The 20119-nt window shown below is 47.3% G+C and overlaps 2 protein-coding genes across 3 annotated transcripts in view; one reads left to right on the top strand and one right to left on the bottom strand.

Annotated features, from left to right (window-relative positions):
- Nucleotides 1–20119, top strand: part of LOC119955312 — a 198889-nt gene that overhangs the window by 9649 nt on the left and 169121 nt on the right. The gene's annotated exons all lie outside the window — the stretch shown is intronic.
- Nucleotides 18291–20119, bottom strand: part of LOC119955264 (proline-rich protein 36-like) — a 36032-nt gene continuing 34203 nt past the window's right edge. The window contains exon 5 of the mRNA XM_038781315.1: nt 18291–18622. Coding sequence (XP_038637243.1) covers nt 18549–18622 — 74 coding nt within the window. The 3' untranslated portion in view covers nt 18291–18548. The remainder of the gene's footprint in view (nt 18623–20119) is intronic.

The raw sequence follows: 20119 nt of genomic DNA on the forward strand, positions 1-20119 counted from the left end.
GGGGGGAGGGCTGGGGCGCGCGAGAGGGCGGGCGAGGGAGGGATATTTGCCTAGAGGGATTGTGTTGTAAATAATTTAAAAATTAGTAGGGGTAAATGTCTGTATGGAAAAACTCTTTCAATAAAAATTATTTAAAAAAAAAAAAGTAATGGTCACTGCACTCACCTCTGCCCCCGGTTCTCCTGGAGCTCTGGCATCCCACTGGTGTCTTCCACCGTGAAGACTGATGCAAAGTAACTATTCAGTTCCTCTGCCATTTCTTTGTTTCCTATTATTACTTCTCCAGCCACATTTTCCAGTGGTCCAATGTCTATTTTTGCCCCTCTCTTAACTTTTATATATTGAAAAAATCTCTTCCTATCTTCCTTTATATTACTAGCTACCTTGCACTCATACTTCATCTTCTCCCTCCTTATTGCTTTTTTAGTTGTCCTCTGCTCACTTTTAAAGGCTTCCCAATCCTCTGGTTTCCCACTAATCATCGCCATTGTCTGCTTTTTCTTTAGCCTTTACACTGTCCTTGACATCCCTCATCAGCCATGGATGCCTTGTCCTCCCCTTAGCATCTTTCCTCCTTCTTGGGATGAATTTCTGTTGTGCCTCCCGAATAACCCCCCAAAACCCCTGCTATTGCTGTTTATCTGAATGGAAGGTTGTGACTAGTGGTGTTCCACAGGGATCGGTGCTTGGGCCTCTGATGTTTGTCGTGTACATAAACGATTTGGAGGAAAATGTAGCTGGTCTGATTAGTAAGTTCGCGGATAACACCAAGGTTGGTGGAGTGGTAGATAGTGTTGAGGATTGTCAGAAGATACAGCAGGATATAGGTTGGAGACTTGGGAAGAGAAATGGCAAATGGAGTTTAATCTGGATAAATGTGAGGTAATGAATTTTGGTAGGTCTAACATAGAGGGGGAATATACCGTAAATGGCAAAACTCTTAGGAATATAGAAAGTCAGAGAGATCTGGGCGTGCAGGTCCACAGATCTTTGAAGGTGGCAACACAAGTGGACAAGGTAGTCAAGAAAGCAGACGGAATGCTTGCCTTCATTGGACAGGGCATCGAGTATAAAAACTGACAAGTCATGCTGCAGTTGTATAGAACCTTAGTACGGCCGCACTGTTGCACATAATTCTGGTCACCACACTACCAGAAGGATGTGGAGGCTTTGGAGAGGGTGCAGAGGAGGTTTACCAGGATGTTGCCTGGTCTGGAGGGTGTTAGCTATGTGGAGGGGCTGAATAGACTCGGACTGTTTTCAATAGAAAGACGGAGGTTGAGGGGTGACCTGATGGAGGTCTACAAGATTATGAGGGGCATGGATAGAGTGGATGGGCAGGCACCCTTTCCCAGGGTGGAGGGGTCAGTCACCAGGGGGCATAGGTTTAAGGTCCGTGGGGCAAAGTTTAGAGGAAATGCGCGAGGCAGGTTTTTTTAGAGGGTGGTGAGTGCCTGGAACGCGTTGCCAGGGGGGGTTGTGGAAGCAGATACATTAACGGCCTTAAAAGGCATCTCGCCAAACACATGGATAGAATGGGCATAGAGGGATACGGCACAAGGAACTGCTGAGGGTTTTGGCAAAGGTTGGTATCGTGACCAGTACAGGCTTCGAGGACCGAAGGGCCTGTTGCTGTGCTGTATTGTTCTTTGTATCATTTAAAAATCCCTAATTAGTCACCTTCAGCGTTCTCTTTTCAATAGAAGAGACACACAGCCTACTGACCCTTTACTGATAAGTATTACTAAAATCACAGTTCCTAGGTTCAGCATAACTTCTCTATTTTTCAATTCTATCCTAGAAATAAACCCGAATGATTTACTGACTTTCATCATAACTTTTAGTGACTGTATAGTATATCCCACAGTCAGCCAAAGCTGAGTTACAATGATTTTAGCTAAAGATCTCTTTGCTCCTCTATATATATATTACATTTTGTTCTTCAATAAACTATTTAAGTTAGAACCGTGCAGAAGTTATTACCTTTCTATTGTGGCAGTACCAGCAGATAATTACTGACCAACTTATTGCCAAATGGCTGAAGCACAAGTTGCTCATTGTTCCTGTGAGACAGGAAATGCATCCCTGCCATCTAGTGCAGGAAATATTGTACTGCTCTTGCCATCAAAATAAATCTCTCGGCCCATTTACAGTGCAGACACAAATGAATTTTAGTCACGTCAGCGTTCTCTATGGTTAGACTCATTCTGCAGTATTGACACACATGATTACCTGATGAGGGGGGTCACACGCTGCTCTGGCAACACAGGCAGGTCAAGGCAGCAAAAGTAATGAAGATTCTAATGTTTGCCCAAACCCAGTCAGTTCTTTCAGACAATTAATCACCCAAGTGATCACGCATGGTGCTTTTTTCTTTCGCAAAGAGGAGCTATTCACCCTCCCGGCTGCAGGAATTACCGTGGGTTGTGTGTAATCCTAGCTAGCACTTTACAGTTGAAAATGAAATGAAAGGAAAATCGCTTATTGTCACGAGTAGGCTTCAAGTTAAGTTACTGTGAAAAGCCCCTAGTCGCCACATTCCGGCGCCTGTTAAGGGAGGCTGGTGCAGGAATTGAACCCGTGCTGCTGGCCTGCCTCGGTCTGCTTTCAAAGCCAGCGATTTAGCCCAGTGTGCTAAACCAGCCCCGATCTCCGGGGAATAGGACTATAAATTCTCCCTCAATCTATAAAACACCCATTCACCATTATTCTCTAGAACATAGAACATAGAACAGTACAGCACAGAACAGGCCCTTCGGCCCTCGATGTTGTGCCGAGCAATGATCACCCTACTCAAACCCACGTATCCACCCTATACCCGTAACCCAACAACCCCCTCCTTAACCTTACTTTTTAGGACACTACGGGCAATTTAGCATGGCCAATCCACCTAACCCGCACATCTTTGGACTGTGGGAGGAAACCGGAGCACCCGGAGGAAACCCACGCACACAGGGGGAGGACGTGCAGACTCCGCACAGACAGTGACCCAGCCGGGAATCGAACCTGGGACCCTGGAGCTGTGAAGCATTTATGCTAACCACCATGCTACCGTGCTGCCCTCTACTTCTGTCTCCATCAGTACTGTGTCCCGACTACCATTTGCTCTTTAATCCCTCAGCTTCATTTTGTCTTACACGCCTACATTAAACCTCTAACACTGGTGAGGCCTCAGCTGGAGAATTGGCTCAATTCTAGGCAGCAGAATTTCATCATGAGTACTCAACCAGGCTCGATAAATAATCTCAACAGTAAGGGAACATTTCTCTGACAGTGTATGGTACATGGGGGACCACTTTTGTCAGTGGACTCGATAGACACAGATTTAGATTTCTTGTCACGTGTACCGAAGAACAGTGAAAAGTATTGTTTTTCATACAGTGCAGACAAATCATTCCATACATGAAAAAACATAGGACGTACAAAAATGCACAATGTAAATACATAGACACAGGCATGGGGTGAAGCATTCGGAGTGTAGTACTACTTGTGGTGATATGCATCACTGTAGATACACAAGGGGTTAATGTAAGTACATGTAAACTAGCTAGACACTAGAGGGAGCACCAGAGACATGACACACAGACACTCAACCAATAGGTCAGTAAGATAGGACACGACCAATGGGCATTCACGATACACACAGAGGTGACACTACCACAGGGGGGCATTACACCAACCATATAAAAAGGACACAGCACACATGATCTTCCTCTTTCCAGTGGAGACACTCAGTGAATACAGACGCAGGGTTGATTCAATATCACACCCACCACGTGGATTGTAGCAGACTGGTTTGTCAGTCTGAGTAGCTATAGAAGGCTTAACAGTAGTGATGAACCCGAATAGGACAATTGTAAATAGTTCAATAAATGTGTGGAAGTGACCTCTACGTCTGAACCTTCCTTTGTCAGAGTGCACATCAAGGAAGCCGCTTATGCTACGCCAAGAGCATAACAAGACATGGTACCAGTGAGTAACTGTCTCAATCCATGTAGCTACAACTCAGCAAGCAGTGACAACCAGCAACAACACCCAGGCAAGATGATCGAGATTCCGGTTCCACAGAGGCACGAGTGCCATGGCAATCTCCGCGAAAACTGGCGGGAAATCCGGCAAAGGTTTGAGATCTTCCTGGTGGCAGCCGACCTACAAGACGTGGCCGATGCTGAAAAGACAGAGTTTCTGCTCACCATCGCCGGTGCCAGAGCAGAAGAAATCTTTAAAACATTCAAGTTCTCCAAAGGGCAAAACAGGAGCGAATTCCAGACAGTCCTGGACAAATTCGGTACATACTGCGAGGAAAACTCAATCAAACCAACAGAAAACGGTAAGAGAGGCGCCAGTCCTCACCACGAGGCCTAGAAGCCGCGCATGCGCAATTGCGAAAAAGGCCCCCAAATGCTTCCTACAACTGACGTCACATGCTTCGTGATGTCAGAGGCCCCGGACCACGCCCATTTAAAGGGGAAATGTCCCAAAACTCGAAAAAAAATTCTTAAAGCCGTAAAACAGGATTATTTCACCTGGAACGACAGCACAATGCCTGAAATTCTACCAGTAGCTGAAAGTAACCTCCGCAGAACCCTGCAACAAGCAGTTATCACCACCCAAAGAGATGATACAGTCCTTGAATACTATGACACTGACCTTTATTTCTTCTCTGGACGTCACAAACCCAATGCCAGCTCCGACACAAAGCGTGATGATATGGTCTTGGAAGACAACGACTCAGATGAGGCTTTCACCTTGGTGGGCTACCCCAGTACCAAATCCGAACCACAACTAGACGTGTTGTACATTCAAGACCCCGATGACGAGTTCTTCGGATTGGGGAATCCTCAGCCCAGCATATACAACATCCCGACTTGGGAGCGCAGGATTATGCTGCGGCCTGATGCCAAGAGACAGAGAGAGGTACAAGCCCACAGAGAACGGCCTGCTGCCACACAGAGAGTGGTCCACGCACCACGAAGGGTCACAACCTCTATACAAGAAGCGATGAAAGACTCAACAGCGAGACAACTGCACGTCTCCACACAAGAAGTGACTCCAGTGACACAAGCCTCCACAGCGAGCTCGTGGACAGCTTCCACGATAGAAGCTACGCAAGACTCCAAAACGCAGTCCTTGCATAAACAAGACCATGAGGGTCTCGCAACCTCCTCCGAGCAACCAGCAGCAGACGATGCAAGTCTGCCACGCTCAAGTGAACAACAGAAAGACTATGACAGTCTACCACACTCCAGTGAACAACAAAGCGACTATGACAGTCCAACCACATTGTTTGAGCCACCAGAAGAAGACTCAGCCCAAGTGAACAACAAGAAGCTACTGAGGCTCTACCCACTGTATGTGAGACAGGTGGCGATGGCATCCTGCTTCCCACACAAGATGTGCAATGTGACAGACCTCAGCTAGAACGTACAGAGGAACTCGACAATCACAGTGAGACTACTGGTGACTCCGGTGACACCACGTTACTTCAAAACTCATTCGCTCGAGCCTCTCCACAAGAAAATGCTTTCCTGAATGATTTGACACCAGACGTGGAGCATCAAGAAATCTCAGCCGACTCCAGTGAACCTACTATGACTCCAGATGGGGAGCATTGACAAACCAAAACTGATTCAGGTGACACAGACCAGACTCCAGACGGGGAGCACCGCAAATTCAGTGACGGCACGCTCAAGGTGACAGCAAATGCCACAATGCACACTGACACGAGTAACTGTGTGAAGGACTCGTATTATCCACAGAGTGTGATCCTTGAGCGCAGCGAGCACGACAACAAAACCATCCAACACAACATCACAACCTATGAAAACCATATCCAAGACAACGACACGACATATATCAAAGGCAACATCGTCCACAGCAAGTACGACAAAGACTACACCAATGGAACTATGACTGGTACGACATGGTACAACTCTGCCCATGAGGGACACTGTTACTGCTCAGCTCAGTACAATGACATACCATGGCAGGATGATGCATCTTCCCAATTCACGTTTGCTGCACCACCAACAGGCAATCTGGCTTTCAGGACAGATGCCATCCAACATCGCTATCACAAGCATCGGAAGGAAAAAAGACTCCAAATCAGACAACAAAGTGATTTGACCACTTCTTGGTTCCTTATGCACAGGGACACTGATGGCGTTCACAAGGACATGCCACCATCAAAATCACCAACTCACCAACCCAACAAGAAAGACATTCAACCATGATAATTGATGTGTTTTGGACTCACACATATGATTTGGACTTATTGTTTAGTGATCACTGTTATTGTGACTTGTACAGACCATCGCTTATCTACATGTTTTTTGTTCAATTTTCTTTAAGTGTACAGAAAATATCTAACACAAAAAAAGGGGGATGTGGTGATATGCATCATTGTATATACACAAGGGGTTAATGTAAGTACACGTAGACTAGCTAGACACTAGGGGGAGCACCAGAGACATGACACACAGACACTCAACCAATAGGTCAGTGAGAAAGGACACGACCAATGGGCATTCACGATACACACAGAGGTGACACTACCACAGGGGGGCATTACACCAACCCATATATAAAGGACACAGCACACATGATCTTCCTCTTTCCAGAGGAGACACTCAGTGAGTACAGACACAGGGTTGATTCAATATCACACCCACCACGTGGATTGTAGCAGACTGGTTTGTCAGTCTGAGTAGCTACAGAAGGATTAACAGTAGTGGCGAACCCGAATAGGAGAATTGTAAATAACTCAATAAACGTGTTGAAGTTATCTCCACGTCTGAACCTTCCTTTGTCAGAGTGCACATCAAGGAAGCCGCTTATGCTACGCCTAGAGCATAACAAGACACTACTCAGTAGAGAAGATGTGTGGGGAGATCAGATCAGTCTATAACAACGTCATTCAGGAGTCTGGTAAAGGCGAGGAAGAAGCTGTTTTTGAATCTGTTAGTGTGTGTTCTCAGACTTTTGTATCTCTTGCCCGATGGAAGAGGTTGGAAGAGAGAATATCCCAGATGGGAGGGGTTTGATTACGCTGCCCACTTTCCCCAGGCAGCGGGAGGTGTAGACAGAGTCCATAGATTGGAGGTGGGTTCACGTGATGAACTGGTCTGTGTTCACGACACGGGTTTGTGATCCAGAGCGAAGCCAGCAGCGTGGGTTCAATTCCCATACCGGCTGAGGTTATTCAGGAAGGCCCCGCCTTCTCAACCTTGCCTCTCACCTGAGGTGTGGTGATCCTCCGGTTAAATCACCGCCAGACATCACTCCCCCCAAAGGGGAAAGCGGCCTCTGATCATCTGGGACTATGGTGACTTTACCTTAACCTTTATGTGACATGATCAGGGTCAATAATGGGGTGAGGGAGGGAAATTTAAGAGTTACTAAAATTCTACATTTGTTTAGGCGGGAGGATATCAAGGCCATGGAGAGTGCAGAAGAGATTTACTAGATACCAAAGTTGAGGGACTTCAGTTATGTAGCAAGTTCAAAAAGCTGGGATTGTTGTACTTAGGACAGAGAAGGCTACCAAGAAATTTGATAAAGCTGTTGAAAACATGAGCATTTGTTTTTCAAATAAGTTAACAAGAAACTGTTTCCAATAGCAGAAGTCCTGATAATCCGAGGAGACCAGTTTGAGGTGATTGACAACAGAACTAGCGATGGTGCGAGAGAACATTCTTTGACATAACAAGTGGTTCTGTTTTTAACCATTGTTAAGATCCCGGATGAGAACCCAACTATTTTCACTCTGTAAACTGTGCGGAAAGGTTACTGCCCCTCAGGAATGATGACCAATAGGTGTCTTTTATGTTAAAACAAACTTTAAATCAAACAACGAATTAACCACATTAGCAGCAGAGAAATAGCTTTACAGTTAACAATTACAACACTTCTTCAGTGAAAGAGAAAACCTTAACTTACTTCTTAAACCTGCCACTATGTTCCAATTAAGCAAACCAATATATTTCAAATGCCACCCATGAATAAAGTAAACAATTTGGTTTCTATTTGCTTTTCTCTGTGCAGAATCTTTGGAGAGAAAACTTTCAGGACCAACTGAAACAGATCAGATTAGAATTCTAGGACCAACTGACTTTTCAGACAAACCTGGCTCCTCCCATTAATTATATCACCTGTAGCCAAAGTATACAATATTCTTTTGTCTCTTCTTACAAGATGTCCCTTGAGTTGTTTAGCCATGACCAAACACAATACCCCATATAAATTATCTACACCCAGGGGTCCTTCAAACTAACAATATTCCATTAGCTAGCTAGCTATCTGTAACAAGTAAATGGTTATCAAGATCTATTACCAGAACACTTCACCTGCAATACAACGATTATCTCACTTTTATGATACCTTAATCATTATTCTGGAAGTCAGACTATCCACATGCATCTCATCCAGGGTTTTAATCATATTGCTACAATAAATATGGGGCTAGATTCTCTGTTTGGTAGACTATGGGATGGATTCCCCGTTTGGTAGACTATGGGCTGGATTCTCTGGTCGCCAACGCCAAAATCCCGTTTGTCGAACGGCCGGAGAATCCGAGTTCCCGACCAAATCGGGGTTGGCGCTGCTTTTGCGATGCTCCACCCCCTCCAAGGCAGCGTATTGACAGCCTCGGGACATTGTTTTCCACAGTAACCTCTTTGCAGTGTTAATGTAAGCTAATGTAATGTAAGCCTACTTGTGACAATAAAGATTATTATTACTATGAGTTTTTGATTTCTTATCTGCCTCTTTCTTTCATCACATGTTGCAACAATTTTAAATACTGTGTGAGAGGTGGGCAACCGGGTGGGTCAATGGGTGAGAGGTGGAGGTGCGAGGGGTGGATGAAGGAGTGCCGTGAGAAATGGGAGGTATAGAACATAGAACACTACAGCGCAGTACGGGCCCTTCGACCCTCGATGTTGCGCCGACCTGTGAAACCATCTGAAGCCTACCTGACCTACACTATTTCATTTTCATCCATATGTCTATCCAGTGACCACTTAAATGCCCTTAAAGTTGGCGAGTCTACTACTGTTGCAGGCAGGGCGTTCCACACCCCTACTACTCTCTGAGTAAAGAAACTGCCTCTGACATCTGTCCTATATCTACCACCCCTCAATTTAAAGCTATGTCCCCTCGTGTTGGTCATCACCATCCGAGGAAAAAGACTCTCACTGTCCACCCTATCTAACCCTCTGACTATCTTATATGTCTCTATTAAGTCACCTCTCAGCCTTCTCTTCTCTAACGAAAACAACCTCAAGTCCCTGAGCCTTTCCTCACAAGACCTTCCCTCCATACCAGGCAAAATCCTAGTAAATCTCCTCTGAATCCTTTCCAAAGCTTCCACATCCTTCCTATAATGTGTTGACCAGAACTGCACGCAGTACTCCAGGTGCGGCCATACCAGAGTTATGTACAGCTGCAGCATGACCTCGTGGCTCCGAAACTCAATCCCCCTATTGATAAAGGCTAGCACACCATATGCTTTCTTAACAGCCCTATTAACCTGGGTGGCAACTTTCAGGGATTTATGTACCTGGATGCCGAGATCTCTCTGTTCATCTACACTACCAAGAATCTTGCCATTAGCCCAGTACTCTGCATTCCTGTTACTCCTTCCAAAGTGAACCACCTCACACTTTTCCGCATTAAACTCCATCTGCCACCTCTCAGCCCAGCTCTGCAGCTTATCTATGTCCCTCTGTATCCTATAACATCCTTCAGCACTATCCACAACTCCACCGACCTTCGTGTCATCTGCAAATTTACTAACCCATTCTTCTACACCCTCTTCCAGGTCATTTATAAAAATGACAAACAGCAGTGGCCCCAAAACAGATCCTTGCGGTACACCACTAGTAACTGAACTCCAGGATGAACATTTGCCATCAACCACCACCCTCTGTCTTCTTTCAGCTAGCCAATTCCTCTACATCTCTGGAACTATTCGGAGGTCTATAGACAACTCCCAACAGGGTGACCTCTCCTCTCCTGTTCATAACCTCGGCCCATACTACCTCAGTAGACGAGTCCTCAAACGTCCTTTCTACCGCCGTAATACTTTCCTTGATTAACAATGCCACCCCCCCCCCCCCCCCCCCCCCCCCACTCTTTTACCATCCTCTCTGTTCTTACAGAAACATCTAAATCCTGGAACCTGCAACAACCATTCCTGTCCCTACCCTGGCATTCATCTTCTCCCCGCATTGCTGCCCCCGTCCTGGTACTGACCAAGGCAGCTATTGCCTCTCAGGTGACAGTGCTGGTGGGCCGCCGCCCGATTCTGGGTTGAGGCCACCCTGCCTCTGCTGCACCCCATCCAGGAGCCTGGGCAGAGCTCCCTCAGTAAAACACAGAGCTGGTTCCCGTGCTACCGCCCCCCTCAAATGTGCTGGGGAGGGGTTTATATGGAGCTCCCCGGTGATTGCACTGATTAAGTTACTCAACGGGAGCGAGCCCAGAGCACGACGTGATTCATCGAGTCATAGATGTTTACAGCATGGAAACAGGCCCTTCGGCCCAGCTTGTCCAAAACCGCCCAGTTTCTATCACTAAGCTAGTCCCACTTGCCTGGCCCATATCCCTCTATACCCACCATGTAACTGCTTTTTAAAAAAAAAAAATTTTGGGTGCCCTATTTTTTCCAATTAAGGGTCAATTTAGCGTGGCCAATCCACCTATCCTGCACATCTTTTGGGTCGTGGGGGTGAAACCCACGCAGACACGGGGAGAATGCGCAAACTCCTCACGGACAGTGACCCAGGGCCGGGATTCGAACCCGGGTCCTCAGCGCCGTAGGCAGCAATGCTAACCACTGTGCCACCGTGCTGCCCTGGTGTAACTGCTTTTTAAAGGAAAAAAATCATACCCGCCTCTACCACTGCCTCTGGCAGCACTTTCCAGACGCTCACCACCCTCTGTGTGAAGAAATTTCCCCTCTGGTCTCTTTTGTATCTCTCCCCTCTGATCTTAAACCTATACCCTCTAATTCTAGACTCCCCTACCTTTGGGAAAAGCTGTTGACTATCTACCTTACCGATTCTCCTCCTTATTTTATAGATCTCTGTAAGATCACCACAAAGCCTCCTACGCTCCACGGAAAAAAGTCCCAGCCTATCCAGCCTCTCCTTATAACTCAGACCATTAAGTCCTGGTAGCATCCTCGTAAATCTCTTCTGCCTCTTTCTAATTTAACAATATCTTTCCTATAATAGGGTGACCAGAACTGAACACAGTATCCCATGTGTGGCCTTATCAAATGTTGTACAACTTCAACAAAAGGTCCCAACACCTGAATTCAATATTCTGACCAATGAAACCTAGCATGTTGAATGCCTTCTTCACCATCCTGCCCACCAGCGACTCCATCTTCAAGGAGCTATGAACCTGTACCCTTAGATCTCTCTGTTCTGTAACTCTCCCCAACTCCCTACCATTAACATAAGAACATAAGAACTAGGAGCAGGAGTCGGCCATCTGGCCCCTCGAGCCTGCTCCGCCATTCAATGAGATCATGGCTGATCTTTTGTGGACTCAGCTCCATTTTCCGGCCCGAACACCATAACCCTCAATCCCTTTATTCTTCAAAAAACTATCTACCTTTACCTTAAAAACATTTAATGAAGGAGCCTCAACTGCTTCACTGGGCAAGGAATTCCATAGATTCACAAATCTTTGGGTGAAGAAGTTCCTCCTAAACTCAGTCCTAAATCTACTTCCCCTTATTTTGAGGCTATGCCCCCTAGTTCTGCTTTCACCCGCCTTTGGAAACAACCTGCCCGCATCTATCCTATCTATTCCCTTCAGAATTTTAGATGTTTCTATAAGATCCCCTCCCCCGCATCCTTCTAAATTCCAACGAGTACAGTCCCAGTCTACTCAACCTCTCCTCGTAATCCAACCCTTTCAGCTCTGGGATTAACCTAGTGAATCTCCTCTGCACACCCTCCAGTGCCAGTACGTCCTTTCTGAAGTAAGGAGATCAAAACTGAACACAATACTACAGGTGTGGCCGCACTAACGCCTTATAGAATTGCAGCATAACCTCCCTAGTCTGAAACTCCATCCCTCTAGCAATGAAGGACAAAATTCCATTTGCCTTCTTAATCACCTGTTGCACCTGCAAACCAACTTTTCTCCGACTCATGCACTAGCACACCCAGGTCTCTCTACACAGCAGCATGTTTTAATATTTTATCATTTGAATAATAATCCCTTTTGCTGTTATTCCTACCAAAATGGATAACCTCACATTTGTCAATATTGTATTCCATCTGCCAGACCCTAGCCCATTCACTTAACCTATCCAAATCCCTCTGCAGACTTCCAGTATCCTCTGCACTTTTCGCTTTACCACTCATCTTAGTGCCATCTGCAAACTTGGACACATTACCCTTGGTCCCCTACTCCAAATCATCTATGTAAATTGTGAACAATTGTGGGCCCAACACTGATCCCTGAGGGACACCACTAGCTACTGATTGCCAACCAGAGATACACCCATTAACCCCCACTCTTTGCTTTCTATTAATTAACCAATCCTCTATCCATGCTGCTACTTTACCCTGAATGCCAATCATCTTTATCTCATGCAGCAACCTTTTGTGTGGCACCTTGTCAAAGGCTTTCTGGAAATCCAGATATACCACATCCATTGGCTCCCCGTTATCTACCGCACTGCTAATGTCCTCAAAAAATTCCACTAAATTAGTTAGGCACAACCTGCCCTTTATGAACCCATGCTGCGTCTGCCCAATGGGACCATTTCTATCCAGATGCCTCGCTATTTCTTCCTTGATGATAGATTCCAGCATCTTCCCTACTACCGAAGTTAAGCTAACTGGCCTATAGTTACCCACTTTCTGCCTACTTCCTTTTTAAGCAGTGGTGTTACGTTTGCTAATTTCCAATCCGCCGGGACCACCCCAGAGTCAAGTGAATTTTGGTAAATTATCTCTAGTGCATTTGCAATTTCCCTATCCATCTCTTTTAGCACTCTGGGATGCATTCCATCAGGGCCACGAGACTTGTCTACCTTTAGCCCCATTAGCTTGCCCATCACTACCTCCTTAGTGATAACAATCATCTCAAGGTCCTCACCTGTCATAGCCCCATTTCTATCAGTCACTGGCATGTTATTTGTGTCTTCCACTGTGAAGACCGACCCAAAAAACCTGTTCAGTTCCTCAGCTATTTCCTCATCTCCCATTATTAAATCTCCCTTCTCATCCTCTAAAGGACCAATATTTACCTGAGCCACTCATTTGTGTTTTATATATTTGTAGAAACTTTTATTATTTTATTATGTTTTTATATTCTGAGCAAGTTTACTCTCATAATCTATCTACTCTTCTTTATAGCTTTTTTAGTAGCTTTCTGTTGCCCCCCTAAAGATTTCTGAGTCCTCTAGTCTCCCACTAATCTTTGCCACTTTGTATGCTTTTTCCTTCAATTTGATACTCTCCCTTATTTCCTTAGATATCCACGGTCGATTTTCCCTCTTTATACCGTCCTTCCTTTTTGTTGGTATAAACCTTTGCTGAGCACTGTGAAAAATCGCTTGGAAGGTTCTCCACTGTTCCTCAACGGTTTCACCATAAAGTCTTTGCTCCCAGTCTACCTTAGCTAGCTCTTCTCTCATCCCATTGTAATCTCCTTTGTTTAAGCACAAAACATTAGTGTTTGATTTCACCTTCTCACCCTCCACCTGTATTTTAAATTCCACCATATTGTGATCGCTCCTTCCGAGAGGATCCCTAACTATGAGATCAATAATCAATCCTGTCTCATTACACAGGACAAGATCTAGGACCGCTTGTTCCCTCGTAAGTTCCATTACATACTTTTCTAGGAAACTATCGCGGATACATTCTATAAACTCCTATTAAGGCTGCCTTGACCGACATGGTTAAATCAATCGACATGTAGATTAAAATCTCCCATGATAACTGCTGTACCATTTCTACATGCATTCGTTATTTCTCTGTTTATTGCCTGCCCCACCATAATGTTACTATTTGGTGGCCTATAGACTACTCCTATTAGCCTTACTATTCCTGATTTCCACCCTTATCCTCCATAGCACCGATGTCATCCCTTACTATTGCCTGGATGTCATCCTTAAATAACAGAGCAACACCACCTCCCTTACCATCCACTCTGTCCTTCCGAATAGTTTGATACCCTCGGATATTTAACTCCCAGTCGTGACCATCCTTTAACCATGTTTCAGTAATGGCCACTAAATCATAGTCATTCACGATGATTTGCTCCATCAACTCATTTACCTTATTCCGAATACTGCGAGCATTCGGGTACAGTACACTTATGTTGGCTTTTATACATCTGTTTTGAATCTTCCCACCTTGATCAGTAACCTCTCCTAAGTTAGTTTTCCTCTTAACTTTTCTCCTAATTTTCCTTGTCGTTGAACCCATATCTTCATGTAACAACCTGTCGCGTTATTTACCATTAATGTTTTTACTTCCCGTTTCATTCCTTTTAGTATTACTGGGCCTATTCACTGAGCTCCCCTCAGTCACTGTACCTTGTACTGTCGCCCTTTTTGATTTTTGACTATGGTTTCTCTGCCTTACACTTTCCCCCTTACTGCCTTTTTGTTTCTGTCCCTGTTTTACTAACTGAGTAGGTCCTGCCCCGATTCGATCTACCAAAATGTATCACCTCACATTTATCCAAATTAAACTCGATCTGTCATTCATCAGCCCACTGGCCCATTGGTCAAGATCCTGTTGCAATCTTATATAACCTTCTTCACTATCCACTATGCCACCAATCTTGGTGTCATCTACAAACCTACTAACCATGCCTCCTACATTCTCATCCAAATCATTAATATATATAACTATTAACAGTGTATCCAGCACCGATCCCTGAGGCACACCACTGGTCACAGCCTCCAGTTTGAAAAACAACCCTCCACAACCACCCTTTGGCTTCGGTTGCTGAGCCAATTCTGTATCCAATTGGCTACCTCATCCTGGATTCCGTGAGATTTAACCCTTTGCAACAACCTGCCATGTGGTACATTGTCAAAGGCCTTGCTAAAGTCCATGTAGACAACATCGACTGCACTGCCCTCATCTACCTTCTTGGTTACCCCTTCAAAAAACTCAATCAAATTGGTGAGACATGACTTTCCCCTTACAAAGCAATGCTGAATTTCCCTAATTAGCCTTTGCCTGTCTAAATGCCTGTAGATCCTGTCTTCGAACAATTTACCCACTACAGAAGTAAGGCTAACAGGTCTATAGTTCCCAGGCTTATCCCTATGGCCGTTCTTACACAAGGGCACAACATTCGCTACCCTCCAATTTTCAGGCACCTCTCCTGTGGCTGTGAGTGATTCCAATATCTCAGCTAGGGGGCCGGCAACTTCCTCCCTAGCCTCCCACAATGCCCTGGGATACATTTCATCAGGTCCCATGAGGAGATAATCTTTTCTTAAGGCTGTCGAACATTCCGTGAGAACTCCCAGCAGCCTCAACGGTTTCAATCCGGTTTCCTCACTGGAACCGACACTTTTTCCCATTTTTTGGTGACGTTCCGCCCATTGGCCAGAGTTCTCCAGCTGTTGGGTTTGCCTGTTCCCGCCTGGCACTGCATCCCGCCCAGGGGTTACCCGGCACTGCAACCCATCCACGGGTTTCCCAGCACTGCACCCCGCAAAGGGGTTACCCAGCACTGCACCCCGCCCAGGGGTTACCCGCCTGTCCACCCCGCCCACGGGTTACCCAGCACTGCACCCCGCCCACGGGTTTCCGGGCACTGCACCCCACCCACGGGTTACCCAGCACTGCACCCCACCCACGGGTTACCCAGCACTGCACCCCGCCCAGGGGTTACCCAGCACTGCACCCCACCCACGGGTTACCCAGCACTGCACCCCACCCACGGGTTACCCAGCACTGCACCCCACCCACGGGTTACCCAGCACTGCACCCCACCCACGGGTTTCCTGGCACTGCACCCCACCCACGGGTTTCCTGGCACTGCACCCCACCCACGGGTTACCCAGCACTGCACCCCGCCCACGGGTTACCCAGCACTGCACCCCACCCACGGGTTACCCAGCACTGCACCCCACCCACGGGTTACCCAGCACTGCACCCCGCCCACGGGTTACCCAGCACTGCACCCCACCCACGGGTTACCCAGCACTGCACCCCGCCCACGGGTTACCCAGCACTGCACCCCGCCCACGGGTTACCCAGCACTGCACCCCACCCACGGGTTACCCAACACTGCACCCCACCCACGGGTTACCCAGCACTGCACCCCGCCCACGGGTTACCCAGCACTGCACCCCGCCCACGGGTTACCCAGCACTGCACCCCACCCACGGGTTACCCAGCACTGCACCCCGCCCACGGGTTACCCAACACTGCACCCCACCCACGGGTTACCCGGGACTGCACCCCACCCACAGGTTTCCCCGCACTGCACCCCACCCACAGGTTTCCCCGCACTGCACCCCACCCACGGGTTACCCCGGACTGTACCCCACCCACGGGTTACCCCGGACTGCACCCCGTCCACGGGTTACCCAGCACTGCACCCCACCCACAGGTTTCCGGGCACTGCACCCCACCCACGGGTTTGCCTGCACTGCACCCCACCCACGGGTTTGCCTGCACTGCACCCCACCCACGGGTTACCCAGCACTGCACCCCGTCCACAGGTTACCCAGCACTGCACCCCGCCCACGGGTTACCCAGCACTGCACCCCACCCACAGGGTTCCCGGCACTGCACCCCACCCACAGGTTACCCAGCACTGCACCCCACCCACAGTTTACCCGGGACTGCACCCTGCCCACGGGTTTCCCGGGACTGCACCCCGCTCACGGGTTTGCCCGCACTGCACCCCGCCCACGGGTTTCCCGGCAGTGTGCGGTGGCCTCAATGGGAAATCCCATTGATAAGCAGAGGAAGTAAAGATTCCCTCCTCCAGTGCTTGATGGTCGGTATGGATGCGATGGGCCGAATCCGTGCTGTAAAACTCTCTCAGAACGGCGCAACACCGAGAAACAGAGGGCTGGGACACTGGAGCATTCGGTCCATTGTCTCCATCTTTATGGTTCTGGTCACAGGACAGAGGACGTCTCCAAACAATGTTCAACCCATTGCAGTAAAAAGTGTAATGTGCCTCTGGCGGGGTTCTCCCAAAAGCGAGCGTGTTTAGCCGTGTGTTTCCCGGCGTTCACAGTGCGACTGGCATTGTATAAGGGGCCTGAAAGGGAAGCACGCAGCCGAGGCTGAGCATTGCCCCTTTTGTACACTGCAGGCCTCCACTTGCTGGATCTCCCCAATGTAGCGAGAGATTAAATGGCACCCCAATCTCTGAGACCCCCAAAACAATCCTGACTTTCCCCCAGCCCAAATGCACTATAGGGCACTGTGCACACCCCCAGCACAATCACGCACAGAAAATAACAGCCTGGCACCTTGGCAGTGCCCATGACAGGATGGCACTGCCAGGGTACCCAGGTGGCACCATTAGTGCCAGGGCACCACCCTTCCCAAAGGGTATGCAGCTGGCAGCCTTCAATCCCCTGGCAGACCCCCACGAGTGCCGTTCCGTCTGCTCGCCCGAGGTCTCTGCTGGGAAGGGATTGAATCCCAAAGCCTCAGTTACCTTGGGAATCTGACATTAGAGTGAGATTAACTCCCTCACAATGGGCGGCATTTACATTGCAACATCTCACGAGCTTGCTTTGGATCTCGCGAGGAGCCGGGTAGATTCCGAGAGCGTGGTCTCCACGGCGAGTGGCTTTTGTGACGCGGTGCGTTGGGTCGCATCCCTAATTTAAAAACAGGAAATGGATTTGGCTGGTCCAGCGGCACCTGTGTCATCCTTGGATCGAACGTTCTGTTTCACTTTCCCAGAGCGCACATGGTTCTAGCATTTTCTGTTTTTATTTCATATTTTCAGCATCTGCGGTATTTTGTTTTTGTCAGCGCTTTAATATAACTTTCATAATGTATTACTGGAGAATGATCCAATGTATGAATTCATTGAGTGTGTGATCTGGGCCATGTTACACATTTATCCTCCTTGTTTTATATAAATTTCAGAGATATTCTCTCTGTCTGAGATGACATTAGGATTAACTGGATGCTTCCCATAGCAAGAATCCAGACTGTCCAAATTCCATCAAGGAGGCAGAAAGAAATCAGGAACAGCCTTCTGATCAATTCAAATGGATCCAATTGCTAATTGAACCAATGTACGAGGTGTAGACCAGTGTCATTAAGACCAGCTCCCTCAAAATGCTGTTTGGTTTCCTTCTGTGCTGTAGAATTCTATTTGTTTCGAGGCACGCTAAATATTTTGAGAGTTTTAGAAAATATCAAACCGGTTGTTATGCAATTGTTTTTATTATTTAATGCAGGACTAAACGGTTACAATCGCCACAGATACAGAGATACCACTTCAAGACAATTCAATGCAATTAATCCATTCATCCAAAGGGTGCATTAAGTATCATTACATTTTTTTTGACATTATACAAGCTTATAATTACAAACAAAAGGGAGATGTTCCGTACAACTTTCATCATTCCATCTGCCTCCAACACCTGAAAATAATGCCACAGTTTAGATACTGTCTTCTCTTACAAATGGTATTGATCAGTGAATCATATTGTTTGTATGAAATGATTTTATTTTTTCCCTTTTAATATAAGTATTTATCTCACAGTCATTAGCTTAGGCTTTACATTTAAATTCCTATTTTCTTGCATTTCCCAAGTGCAGCTCAACACTTCCCTTAATGACAGGACCAACTTTCAAACCGTCCATCACTCAAAGAACAGTTCAGTCCCAGACAATAATTCAAACTATTTGTGGAAAGGAAAGGATTGATTTGACAACAAAGCATCGTCAAGTGCAGGATCTTTTCAATATTCTGAAACAGTGCTGCCTGTACATAGCTGCTGATTCCAAAATGATGGGAATTTGTGCTCAGGACAATGCTCCTTTAATGAATTGTACGATTGGCAAACAGGAAATGACACTATTTTTTTTAGAAAAACAGCCCTAAACTTACAGGGCACTAAGAGAGAGAAGTTCAGACAGCCAAGGTCATGCCGAGTTTCGAGAACTGTACCCTCAGCTCTGTTTACGGGTGCCAGTCATTTCAACATCTAAATGACACATTTTTTACCTTCATCCGTATTCAGTGCTGTCATAGACTTTGAGAGAACATTTGACAGACTGGAGCATGCGTGGGCCTGTGGTAGATGAAAATTAATGTTGAATAGTGTGAAGTGATGAGTCTTGACAAGTAAAATGAGAAGAGGAAATATGAAGGATGCAATTGTAAAGGGGCTGAAGGAGTAGAGAAACCAGGAGAATGGTGTTAAAAAGGCACATGGGATGCTAGGCTTCATAAATATAGGGCGCGATTCTCCGCACTCACGACGGGGCGGAGAATAGCGGGCGGTGCAAATTTTTACGGCGACGCTGGTCCAACGCCCTCCCGCTATTCTCCCACCCCCCCCCCCCACGCCCGCCCCCCGACGCAAATCGCTGCTCGCCGTTTTTTTACGGCGAGCAGCGATTCTCCCCTGGCCGATGGGCCGATTTCCAAGGCCTTCACGGCCGTTTTCACGAATTTGAATACACCTGCTATACCAGTTCGTGAAAACGGCGGCAAAGTGCCGTTCTGCACAACCATGCCACGGCCGTGCCAAGGGTGGCATGGGCACGCGATCAGTGGGCACCGATCGCGGGCAGCGGGTACTTACCCCGCGCACTCTTTGTTACTCCGCCGCCCCGCTGGATCAGTCCGCGGGGCGGCTGAGGGGCATTACGGACGCCGCATGCACGGCTGACGTTATCATATGCGTTAGCGAAATTCGTTAAGCCCGCGATGCCGTTGTTCACGGGGCCGCAATGCTAGCCCCGACCGGGGAGCAGAATCGGGTCCCGGGGGGGGGGGGGGGGGGGGGGGGCGCGGAGGCTGCCGTGAAACACGGCCGTTTTCATGGCAGCCTTCACGACTCTCCGCCTTTGCAGAGAATCGCGCCCAGAGGCTTCGGACGGATTCTCTGGCTGCATCCGCCTGATGACTG

The sequence above is a fragment of the Scyliorhinus canicula genome, chromosome 20 (genome assembly GCF_902713615.1).
Source record: "Scyliorhinus canicula chromosome 20, sScyCan1.1, whole genome shotgun sequence".
In the NCBI taxonomy this organism is placed as follows: Eukaryota; Metazoa; Chordata; class Chondrichthyes; order Carcharhiniformes; family Scyliorhinidae; genus Scyliorhinus; species Scyliorhinus canicula.